General features: G+C 43.4%; 1 protein-coding gene across 7 annotated transcripts in view; it reads left to right on the forward strand.

The window, feature by feature from the left end:
• The window catches only part of SRGAP2 (SLIT-ROBO Rho GTPase activating protein 2), a 213,321-nt gene that overhangs the window by 63,011 nt on the left and 137,786 nt on the right, over positions 1 to 12,524 (forward strand). For all 7 annotated transcript variants that reach the window (XM_060277120.1, XM_060277121.1, XM_060277123.1 and 4 more), the window contains one exon: positions 3,507 to 3,699. In XM_060277120.1, the coding sequence (XP_060133103.1) occupies positions 3,507 to 3,699 (193 nt within the window). The remainder of the gene's footprint in view (positions 1 to 3,506; positions 3,700 to 12,524) is intronic.

Consider the following 12,524-nt stretch of genomic DNA (forward strand, 5'->3'; position numbering starts at 1 on the left):
TTGAAGATGCTCGGCATATCTGCTCTGATTGCTCGTGAAAATGAAGTGATGTATAAAATGCATTTTCTTTTTCCCTCATTGCCTGATTGTTGGCCCAGTTCAGTGTGCTGCTTGAAGGTTAAGATGATTCTTCCAGCTTTTCCAAGGGAAAGCTTTTAGACCTCTGAACATTGCTCTGAACAATGTGGTTTCTGTTACTGACCAGAGACCTACCTGTAGTTTCCTTTTTTCAGTCAGTAGTTTCCCCTCGTTTTGGATGTTATATCCAGTTATGGCACCCTTGCATAAATAGGGACTTGGCTGCAGCATTCATCTTTTCTCCCCAATATGCTTAGAGGGTTGTTGGGGGGGGCTTTGGAGCAAATGGGGGGACATGGGAGCTGTGGGGGAAGGAGAAGGACTGGGGAAGTCTCAGCAGCTGGTGTGATGTTGGATCTTATCCTTGCTTCTTTGTCTGTAGTTTGCGTGCATTTAAAACAGGCCATTTAAAAAAGACAAACACTTGCAAAAGCCCTCTTGCTCTGGTGCTGCTTGCACTGCTGTTTTGTATCCAAATGATCCAGAGTCATAAAGAAAAGACAGAAGCTCAGTGAATGCTAAGTGTGTTGCATTTGCTTATTTATGTTGTTTGGTATCAATTTGATCTGGGAATGAGACTGTTATATAAATAACTGAGATCGGCCACAGAAAATCCACAGGCATAGCAGGCAGTTCTAATTAGCTTTTCAAATGTCCAGGGAGTTTTGGAGGAAAATGCATAGCCCGATCATTTTGTTGGGCATTTAGGGGGCTGAGGCAGAGGCGTTATTAATGGACCTGCAACCAACTTATTTAATAGCTCAGTAGCCAAAGGCCGTAGGTTGGTGGGGTTTGATATAATAACTGAGAATGGTACTTTTACTTGCCAGTTGTTTAGCTTTCCCATGGGTCAGAAATATATAGTTTTATATTTCCAAAGGCTACTTCAAGCATTGGGTGGTCTTAATAAAACATTTATCTGCCCCAGTAGTAAAAATGGTATATTAACAGCCGTGTCATCTATGCTAAAACCACTCTCTGTGCAGGCAAAAGGAATCTGCCTGAAATTTTTGCCCAAAGACATCCTTTTCATGAAAAATGAAACTGTCTTGTGACCTTTTCCAATTGGGAATGCGAATCAGTTGGACCTTCCAAAGGCAAAGTATTCTCAATTTGATGTGCTGCATTTAATTGCAGTGGCGCAGCTGGAGTCCCAGCAACTAATTGAATAATCCCAAATTGGTGTCTTCTGGGAATGCCCGGCATGATCAGTGCTTTGGTTTTGCCCTAGGAATAGCCTGCAAAGGAATTTGATGGAGAGTCTCTGGAGGGAATTTGAGCTAACAGCGGGGCATTGCAGTGTTAGCCAGCCCTGTGGCCCTTATCTAGAGAGATTCAGTACATTTTTCGACAATGACCGCTTCATTGGGATACCAAATGTGCCCTTGACATTGCTGATTGATAGAATCTTCAGCAGTAAAAGCCTTCCTTGTAAGTGAACTGTATTGGGTTCCAAGTTGCTTTGTTATCCCTTGGCCGCAATGTCCAAAACACAATTATAGTTATTTTTCTGTCTACAGGCACAGTTAATCATGGAGAGGTTTTGCTGACATTGAGGTTGGTTAGAGGCCAGAGGGGAAGTGAGAGGCATGGGGAGCAATTTTAGCCTTGATTTTACTAACTGCCTTGTACATAATATTTATAGCATTCATATCCTGCTCTTCCTCCAAAGAGTGAAGGGCAGCATACATAAGACTATCACATTTTCATTCTCAGTAGCCTTGTGAAGTGGGTTACACACACTGATGTGATACATATGATGCTAATTGCATTATTCCCAATTATATTGTGTGTGTTCTTTTAAAAATATAATTACGGACAGAGTAATTTTAATTGGGAATGGAGTGGGAGGGCTTAACTCTTTCATTCTTGCCAAACGGCAGTTTGGCTAGTTAGGCTTTGGGGTGAAAAAATACTCTCATGTGTACCCCAATAATTGCAGTGTGGGATGGATTTATTTTGTCACCAATGGTTTGGGAGATTAAAAATCTCTCCATGCACTGCATTTCCAGTCACTCCCCATGCCTGACATGAAATGTTAGAGAACCACATTGTGATTGGGAGTAAAACAAAAAGTGGAGCATGTGGTTTGAGAAGCATAGAATCACAAATGGAAGGGGCCCTAAGGATCATCTAGTCCAGGCATAGGCAACCTTGGCTCTCCAGATGGTTTGGAACTACAACTCCCATGATCCCTGACCACTGGCCCTGTTAGCTAGGGATCATGGGAGTTGTAGTTCTAAAACATCTGGAGAGCCAAGGTTGCCTATGCCTGATCTAGTCCAACCCCTTGGAATGTAGGAATATGCAGCTGTCCCATATGGAGATCGAACCTGCAACTTTGGCATTATCAGCACCACGCTCTAACCAACTGAGCTATCCAGCTTAGGCCCTGCGTGTGTAAGCTCAGGCCAGCCAATTTGTATTCTGAATTGGTTTGAAATCCAGATCCTCCAGTCAGGGTTTGAAATTAGCAGGGCACGAGACGTATTTCGTCCTTAAAATTCTCCATTTGCGAGCGCCTCAAAAAGCCTGGGTGCCATTTTTTGCGTCTGGCTGACACTCAATGCATGTGCTTTGAAATCTCGAAGTGCATGTTAAGGATAGACAATATGTTAAGGAGTTTAACAATGAAGAGTAGAGTATTTTGAAAACTTAAGTATGGTACCAATATTTTAATTGTAAACACCAAATTAAACATGGATTAACAATTTCCTTTAAAAATGTGATATTAACATTGTGTCATGTGAATTGTGTATTGTTGTTGTTTAGTCGTTTAGTCGTGTCTGACTCTTCGTGACCCCATGGACCATAGCACGCCAGGCACTCCTGTCTTGCACTGCCTCCCGCAGTTTGGTCAAACTCGTGTTCGTAGCTTCGAGAACACTGTCCAGCCATCTCGTCCTCTGTCGTCCCCTTCTCCTAGTGCCCTCAATCTTTCCCAACATCATGGTCTTTTCCAGGGGGTCTTCTCTTCTCATGTGGTGGCCCAAGTAATGGAGCCTCAGCTTCATGATCTGTCCTTCCAGTGAGCACTCAGGGCTGATTTGCGTATTAGTTCATGCTTATCAAAATAAAAAAAAGTGTTGCTGATCCCCGCTCCCCCAAATGACGACTAGACATTCTGTTTTGGCGCCTACAACCAAGGTCCCAGGAGCCATTTGGTTCCTGGCTTCTCTGTCCCAGTTTCTAACAATGCCTCCAATTATATACTTATAATATATAACACTATCCAATATTGGCTCTTCTTTAGGTAGCTCAGAGTTGTTGACATGGCTCTCTTAGGCGTTTCTTACCTGATGCCTGCTTAGTTTTAACCAATGTTCTAGCACTATGACCACCAGACATCTTGTTATATTTTATGCTCTTTTTAAGAATCTGTTTTAACATTCAATTTGTGGCCTCCCCCCCCCCTCTTTGTTTTACAGAGATCCGAGCCCAGCTTATTGAACAACTGAAATGTCTTGATCAGCAGTGTGAGCTTAGAGTCCAACTGCTCCAGGACCTGCAGGATTTTTTCCGCAAAAAGGCTGAGATCGAGATGGATTACTCCAGGAACTTGGAGAAGCTAGCTGAACGATTTCTGGCAAAAACAAGGAGCACCAAAGACCAGCAATTCAAGTAAAGTGTTCTTTCTTGCACAAGGGAAGGGGGTAAAACAAACAAATAACATGAAAACATATCTATTTATGAATGAATGTCTATAACAAAGTATCTGGTGTATTTCTTCTTCCTGTCGGGTATTTTCCTGTAAAGCAAATGCTGAACAGTAGTTTTTATCCTGCTCCTCCTTCCAGATTTAGCTTGGGAGGGTGGGGCACTCAAATGTGTTGTGTCAGCGTATGTGATCTCTGCAGAATCACAGCACTTGTGCTCATCTCTTAGTTGCTTGCCCAGTGGGAAGATGCAGTCTCCTGTGAAATCTGGTACTTTTATGCCCTCTGTTACTGCTTCCTTCCCTCCTCTTTGGGCCTTAAAGATAAGGACCCGAGAATGGAGGATGCAAATCTAACACATAACTGGCGTTTGTAAGTATAAAGTGTGGCCTTTGGAAAGCAAGGATTCTTCCTAAAGCTGTGCCACTGCATTTTGTTGCTGATGTTTGTGAACTGTGGCTGCTGTGACTTTATTTGAAGTGCTTCAGCTTTGATGCCTGTGAGAGGTTTCACACATGCAAGCAGCACCAGGATTTCCCACCTATTTGCCATGGGTTGCTAGCAGGGGCTCCTCCCATTCTCTGTTATGATAATCACTGGCGTCAATGACGGGATGTGCAAAAGGAGAAGAGGAAATGAGCCGCTCCTGCTGCTTATATTGGCTTTGAGAATGGATATGGGTTGCGAATCCTCTGAAAATGAATGGAAGGCTGTTTGACATCAATGTCAAAGGAAGAGGGCTCAGTATTGTATAGCTCAGTCCTTCAAGCCTGAAGGACAGCAGTCAGAGTGGGTCACCATCTATGTCTGACAGCCACACAGTTTGAGGGGGGGAGGGGATAAAGAGAAAGAGAAGATGCTTTTGTATTAAAGTCATAAGTGAGATCTTAGGGAGCATATGTGACCATGATTCATTCTTGCTTCCTCTGCCAGCTACATTTATTTTTGGAGCTGCATGTATGCACTTGAAGATGGTGCTTTTAAAGGGAACTGCCCCCAAAATTGTGAGCCAAATGGGACATTTTCATTGTCTCAGTAGGACATGATCTTTTATCCCATAGCTCCATGGCTCTGGTGAGTTACGTGCTTCATTTTGAAAATTGATATTTGAATAAAACCTGGTTTCTAATACTATGTATCCCCTCAAGACTGTGTTTGTTTGCTTTGCAAACTTAAAGGTGGCCAAGATACTCTGTGCAAATGCACTAATCCTTCATTCCATTGAGCAATATCCCTACTAATCTGCCTATTGTGCAGCATTTTATGTAGGATACCAGTATTGTGGAACAGAATTGAAATGAATTGCCCATGGACTCCACCACATGGCGAAGGTGCTTCTGTAGTGTCTCAATGTTCTTATATTAGAAACTATATTTTCTTCTTAAAATGTTCCTAGCACATACGTTTTCAGAGATGTGTATGGACATATGATAGCATAGAATTGTTTAACAGAACAGAAACATGGAGGCATCTAAGAGAACTCAATCTAATGGATGTTAGTGTGCTAAACTTCCCTGCTTCTAAAATATCCCCAGCAAAAATTTTGATCCCAGGGTTGCAAGTTTCTCGCATTTCATGAATGCCAAATTCATGATATGTTTTGTGGTAGAATATATGCAGCCCAACCTCTTGTAGTTTTACAGCTTCAAGACTCATGGGAATGCCATGCAAGAAATGCAAATGATGTGTAAATTAGACATGGCTTTCTGGCTCATTATGAGATCTAGTATTGCTTTCAGATGGACAAGATGCCCATCTCTAGAAAAGGGAAAAGGCCCTGCTTGTTCTCTATATTGGACTATAGGGAGAGGAGAACCTTCCTAACTTCTGCTGCATATCTCGACAATGTGCGAAGCCTGTCAAATTGTGTTGTTGGGATAGCAGCTGGGATGGCAGCTTGATGTAAAATCAGTGTTGGGATCACAATAATTTCTGTTCCAGAATACTCAGCCTGTTCTCGGGAGAAAACGTCCATCTGGATGAGCCTCCATCCTAAATTCAGTTTGTTTAATTTCCAGCCATTGAGGCCTTAGAATGCTTTGTTTTTATTACTCGATTTAATTGCTGTGTTTGGGAATACTGTTTGGCTGTGATTCCTTTTTACTAGAAAGCCTTCCTCTGAAAGCCATTAACTTTTCACCCTTTGGCTTCCTTTTTATACAGCTTTGAAGTGGTTCACCTTTTGTTCTCCTCCTAACTGATACTTAATGCAAACATCCTCATTAAGACATACACTGAACTACATCACTACCAAAGCCTGATCCCCTAAGCATAGCCAATAAAGAGAGTTGTAAGTGTCCTTCTCATATTTATAGAACTATAATTGTGTCTTGAACATTTTTTTGTCTGCCATTTTCCGTCAACAGGAGGAGGCTTTAAAAATGCTTTAGATCTGCACTCTATGTGCCATTAAAGAGAAATGTCAGTTTTGGGTAGTTGTTAGTTCTTGTGTAGTCCAAATGCACAACCCCTAGGTTTTTCCAGTGATAACTGCAAGAATAAACTTCCGTTTAATGATGGTGTCAAATTTCCCTAGTGGAAATGCTCTCTCATTAGAGGCGTTTTGCCTATAGCTGTTGCTTTCCTTCTGTTGGGTGTTTCAGTTGAACATTTGATATGGAAGTTGTTAAGCTAGCCAGCAGGCTTTTAATTAATGCTGCAGTGTGTGTTACTCAGAAGTGTTGGGGAACAGTTGTAGCAGATTACTTTTTTCTTTCTGTTCATGGGTGAAATTTTGTTTGTTAAAGCAAGGGTGTCTTGGTTTCCCATATGATTATAGCCTGAAGTGTGATGTGTATCAAAAGTAGATAAAATGGTGACTATGATCCGTTGTTCTAATTTGGAGTACACAACATTTTAAGTTTCCTAGCACTGATTCTCACCCATCCCTGCAGCAAAATTTTCACAACCCATGAAACCTGTGTTTTGGGGTAATATTCATAGGTTGTTGGAGACCAGAATTTGGTCACGAGCAGCTTTTCCTGTTTTAATGTTTGCATCTTATAGATGCTATTTTGGTGGTTTCCCTGCTGGCATCAGCGGCTTTTAAGCTACTTGTTTTGCTGTGGTGTGATCAATTTTTCCCCAGTCAGTGGTGATTATACGATAATATCACTGTTTGTAGCTTTGAAATGTTCCAAGTTGTCTCTTGTTTGTCTTCTTTGGCGATCACTCGTAGCCGAGTAAGATTGTCTTCCATGAACACACTCTTAACAGTGAGTCCGTGAGTGACTGTGGAGACCAATGCTGGATCCACAAGTCCTTCCACAGTGGGGACATAGGTTTCTGGGCAGGAGTTGATCATGGTGAGGGTTTGCCAAGTGTGCCTTCCTCTTAGCTCGTTTCTGCTTTTCACCTTCTGTTTGTGCTTCTTCAAAGTCCATGACACCTTTGGTAAAGGTTGTTCTCCAATTGGAAGCGCTTGCAGGTCAGTGTTTCCAAGTTACCAGTGCTTATACTACATTTTTTTCAGATTTGCCTTGAGAGCGTCTTTAAACCTCTTTTGTTGTCCTCCGGTATTTTGCTTTCCATTCTTAAGTTGGGAGTAGTTGCTTTGGAAGATGATAATCAGGCATCTGAACAACATGGCCAATCCAACGAAGTTGATGTTAAAGAATCATTGCTTCGACACTGGTGATCTTTGCGTATTCCAGGTTGTACAAAAAGTAAAGGTAGACATGTTGGCTCATAAGAAGAACTCCAAAATCTGTATTGGTGGAATGTCTTTTTGATAGGCCTACTGAAGTATCACAAAATAGCATGCAAGCTTTTGAGTGCTGCAGAACTTTTCACCAGGGTTGGAGGTAAGCAAAGCAAAGTTGGGGCAGGGAGAAAAACTGCTGGTGGTGATGCCTTGAGTCTATATCTGGTATGAATGTTAATGCAGAATGGGGAAGGAAGTAGCAGGCATTCAGATGAAACTCCTTTATGTGCCACACAGGTATCAGGTTGCACCAAAGCCTTCGGGGAAGGAGAAAAATAGCAAAGACTGATTCCTCAACTCTGGAATTACAAAAACCAACTGTTAATCCCACATTTATCCCTTTACCTTTGGGTAAGACACAGAATTTCCATCATAGGCGGAGAACAGTAATAAAAAGAAACTAGGGAGAAATTAGGGCTGTATACAATCAACAACAACAGGTAGAGATTAATTTTTGTGGTGTGCCTAAACATCAATAGAAGCAAATTTGGTAACTTTACCTAACAGCTGGAGGAAATGTTCCCTCAGAGAATCAAGTTTTATCTTCAGGTGATAAAAGACCTTCTTCCAGTTCTGCTGTTTAATGACTAAATTCAGTATATTCCAAGCCAAATGAAAGGTAGCTGTGTTTGTCCATAAAAAAACAATACCAGAATTCATCTCAGGGCAATACCTAATAGCAATACAAAGTCAAGCTCTCCTTACCATACGGCGTGAGAATTTTTCTCTCCTCTCCCACTTTGCTTTATTTTACTGTCTAGCCCGATAAGAGCTTAGGAGAACGCAAAACACTTGCACGCACGCCCCCCCCCCTCAGTTGGCCAGTTTAAAGGTATTCCCCTAATACGGATTTTTGAAATGCTTGTAACTGTAAGTCATGTTCTTTCTTGCTACTCAGGAATCCTCTCATCTGAAGATCAGTCTGAGACCCTTCAAAGGCCTCTACTTTCCATCTCAGCTGTTTGTGTCACCTGCCATCTGTCTGTCACTTGTGGCGTTCCACAAAAGCCTCCAGTTTGAAACAAGAGAGATGGCACTTGAAGGCCCGTGCTGCAATTCTTACAAGATTTTGTGAGAATAGCAGCATCTTTCTGTCTCTCTTGAATGCTTTTCATGTCTTCTAAAACTCTTCTTCTGTAAGGGCAGAGCAAGCAACACATGTAGGCATTGTGCAGTATATGAACACTCCCAAGGATGTTCTCCACCTGTTAATAAGCCCATTTGACAGGGGACCAAAAGGGCAATTTCCCCAATTTACCTCTCCTGTTTCCAATGAATGACAAGATTTAACACCCTTGGGATTCAGACAACATGCTGGTCCCCCCACTTCCATTTCCCCTTTTTAATGGATGGTTCCCTCACTCCCTCACTCACTCACTCACTCACTCCAGTAACTGCCATTGTCCCCTTGATGCACAACTTAAAAATGGGGTTGTTTGTCTCCCTTGCCTCAGGAGGTCCTGTGCATTCAACTACATATAAGAAGAGTGATGCTGCAGCTTTATGTAAGCCAGGGGTCCCCAAACTACGGCCCCCGGGCCGGATGCGGCCCAATCGGCCTTCCAATCCGGCCCGCGACGACTCCCGCCGCCCGCTGCCGCCGCCCGCTCTCACGGCGCGCGGCGCAGCGACGATCTAAAAAATCGGCAAAAAATCACCGAAAATCCTTTGTGCGCATGCGTATGGGCCTCTCCCGACCCGGAAGAGGTCATTTCTGGTGCACTTCCGGGTCGGGGGAGGCCCATACGCATGCGCACAAGCGATTTTTGGCGATTTTTTTCCCGCCCGTGTGCGTGTGCGCATGCGCACGGGCGCGCACTCCCCCGCCCTCCGGCCCGCTGCGCACGCACTCCCCTGCCCTCCGGCCCGCCGCGCGCTCGGCGCGGCGGGCACCGGCCCGCCGCGCAGAAAGTCTGGGGGCCCCTGATGTAAGCCATAAAACTAATAATGTAGGGACTATATTAGAGGGTGGATTAGTAAAAAATATATTAGTAAAAAATATATTACTGCTTCATTTTCTTTTTTGCAGTTTCTGATATCTCTTACTTCTTTATCTTGAATCCTTTAATCACACATCCTGAATTTAAAATGTGGTGTAGATTAAACAGCTTTACTTATTCACAGTCTCAAATTGACTCTCAATCACAGTTGGGGTTTCTAATGTCATGTGGCTACTAAAAGGGAACTGACTCGGATCGGTCTCTTCCAAGTTCACACATGTTCAGGCCAACCTTTCCATAGGGTGGAGTGTATGTGTGAGTAAATAACACAAAGGTCACCTCCAGGTTTATCCTACCTTGGAAGGAAGGTGGGGAACCTGTCAGCCCCTTTGGGTTTACTTTACCCAAAGTTGCTCCAGAAACTTAGTTTCCCCCAGTCCATGAGCTGCTATAAGAATGGAAGTCAGAGAAGCTTTGTTTATGCTGTGTCTACCACACGGGTCCAATATGACATTAAAAGAGCTCAGGCTCTTCTAATGCAGCCATGATATAGAAATAAGCTACTTTTTCTGGTCATTGACATGAAGGGAGAAGAATATTGAATTCGTCATGGTGCTTGCTGCTAAACGTGCAGGAAAATAGACACTGAGGCCTCAAACTGAAGCTTTGAATCAAACACTTTGGAAACCCCAAGAGAGTTTATTCTTTAGCAGAGCTATTTCAGGGTAGCAGATGGTTTGAAATCTGGCTCCAAGTCCCAAACTCTCTGCAGTGGATGCAGAACAATGGATTTACCTGCAGGGGAAGCTTCTGATGCTACTGTTTTCTCTTATTTCTGGAGCAGGAGCTACTGTATGTGGAATGGAATATCCAATGCTAACAATGCAAGTATGTTGCGCCCTCCTGCCTGTAGTTGAGTGCAGTAAACTGGGGCCAGCAACCTTTTTCATCCATGGGCTGGTCCACCGTCCCTCAGACCATGTGGGGGGCCGGACTATATTTTGAAAAATAATAATAATGAACTAATTCCTGTGCCCTACAAATAACCCAGAGATTCATTTTAAATAAAAGCACACATTCTACTCATGTAAACACACCAGGCAGGCCCCACAAATAACCCAGAGATGCATTTTAAATAAAAGGACACATTCTACTCATGTAAAAACATGCTGATTCCCAGACCGTCCACGGGCCGGATTGAACAGACAATTGGGCTGCATCCGGCCCACGGGCCTTAGGTTGTCTACCCCTGGTGTAGTTGAATCAGGAACTTGCATGTGCTAAAGGGAGAGTTCAACATAGATTTCAGGGATGAGGCCCACTTCTGGCTTTCTGCACAGCTGCATCCTTAATAATAAATAATTAATAATAATAATAATAATAATAATAATAATAATAATAAACTAGGGTACCTATATGAAGGTTAGAGAATGGAATGTCCTACAGTGAAGCAACTTTTTCCTGACATTTGTAACTCTGATATGTTCTAACATTTATACTGCCAAATTACCTCTGCTATACATTGTCTTGCAAAATCACACTTATGGCCCGCTCAACCTCCAAAATGCTTAATTACATTTGTTTTCAAGGAGAAGTATGGTGTCCCCAGTATACTGATGATATGCAGCTCTATCTGTGCATTCCATCTGAATCAGGAGAGACTGTGGAGGTGTTGGACTGGTGCCTGGAAGCAGTGATGGACTGGATTGGGGCCAAGAAAGTGAAACTGAATCCTGAAAAGATGGAGGTGCTCTTGGGTGGTCAGCTCTCATAACAGGGAATTAGGTAGATGATGTTTGGCGGAGTTGCTGCACTCCCCCTAAAGGAATATGTTCCTTTAGCCTGGGGGGACTCATTGATATCATATCTGTCCAAGTGGCCTCTGTGACTAGGAGTAATTATGCCCAGCTCAGGCTGGTCCACTAGCTATGGCCCTTCCTGGACTGGGAAAGTCCAACTTCAGAGGTCCTCTCCTCCTGTCCGGAATCTGCAGCTAGTACAGGTTGGTGAATAGTTTAGCCCAATGGGACCACAGGTCACCAGTCCTGAAAGCACTGTGTGTGGCTCCTAGTGAGCTACCATGCCCAACTCAAGCTGTTAATATTTGCCCTAAATGGCTTGGCACCTCCACCAGTATCAACCACCTCAGATCTTACAGTCTACAGGGGAGATCCTGTTGGGGGTGCCGTCTCTGGAGGCTGCCTGGTTGGCACTGATTCATAACAGAGCCTTCTTGATAGGACACTCCTTTTTGTGGAACATTTTTTCCTGGTGAGGTGTATCTGTCTCCCTCAGTGTTAATGTTTAGGTGGAATTTTAAAACATTCCTTTAAAGAGCCAGTGTGGTGTAGTGGTTAAGAGCGGTAGTCTCGTAATCTGGTGAACTGGGTTTGATTCCGCATTCCTCCACATGCAGCTGCTGGGTGACCTTGGGCTCGTCACACTTCTCTGAAGTCTCTCAGCCCCACTCACCTCACAGAGTGTTTGTTGTGGGGGAGGAAGGGAAAGGAGAATGTTAGCCGCTTTGAGACTCCCAGTGATAAAGTGGGATATCAAATCCAAACTCCTCCTCCTCCTCCTCCTCCTCCTCCTCCTCCTCCTCCTCCTCCTCCTCCTCCTCCTCCTCCTCCTCCTCCTCCTCTTCCTTTTCCTTTTCCTTTTCCTTTCCCTTTTCCTTTTCCTTTTCCTTTTCCTTTTCCTTTTCCTTTTCCTTTTCCTTTTCCTGTCCACCGAGGCACATGGTGGTTGAAAGACATCGTTTCTGGCAACTTTGAAATTAGTAGTAGTGAGGATGTTTGTTTTTTCTTTAATTATTTTTTGTAGTTTGTTGTTTGCTATCTTTGGGTGGCGGGTGGTGGTGATGATACTGTCTGCAGCTCTGCGTGGCCTGGGTGAGAGAGTTTTCTAAGTCTTCTTGCTTGAATTCCTTTAACTAGACCTGCCAGGAGGCCTTGATACAGTGTATAAAAAGCATGTTCTCTGCCATATCTTACCAAGCAGCTAAACAAAAGTAACACTGCGGCCTATTTTAAGACAGGATGATAAAATGGCTTTAGAAAATGAAGATAATCTTCGGAAGTGAGATGCTAAGCAGCAATTGTCAACTTCTAACTATCAGAGCAGCCAGGACATCCCAGCATGAAGTTC

The sequence above is a fragment of the Zootoca vivipara genome, chromosome 7, assembly GCF_963506605.1.
Source record: "Zootoca vivipara chromosome 7, rZooViv1.1, whole genome shotgun sequence".
NCBI classification, from domain to species: Eukaryota; Metazoa; Chordata; class Lepidosauria; order Squamata; family Lacertidae; genus Zootoca; species Zootoca vivipara.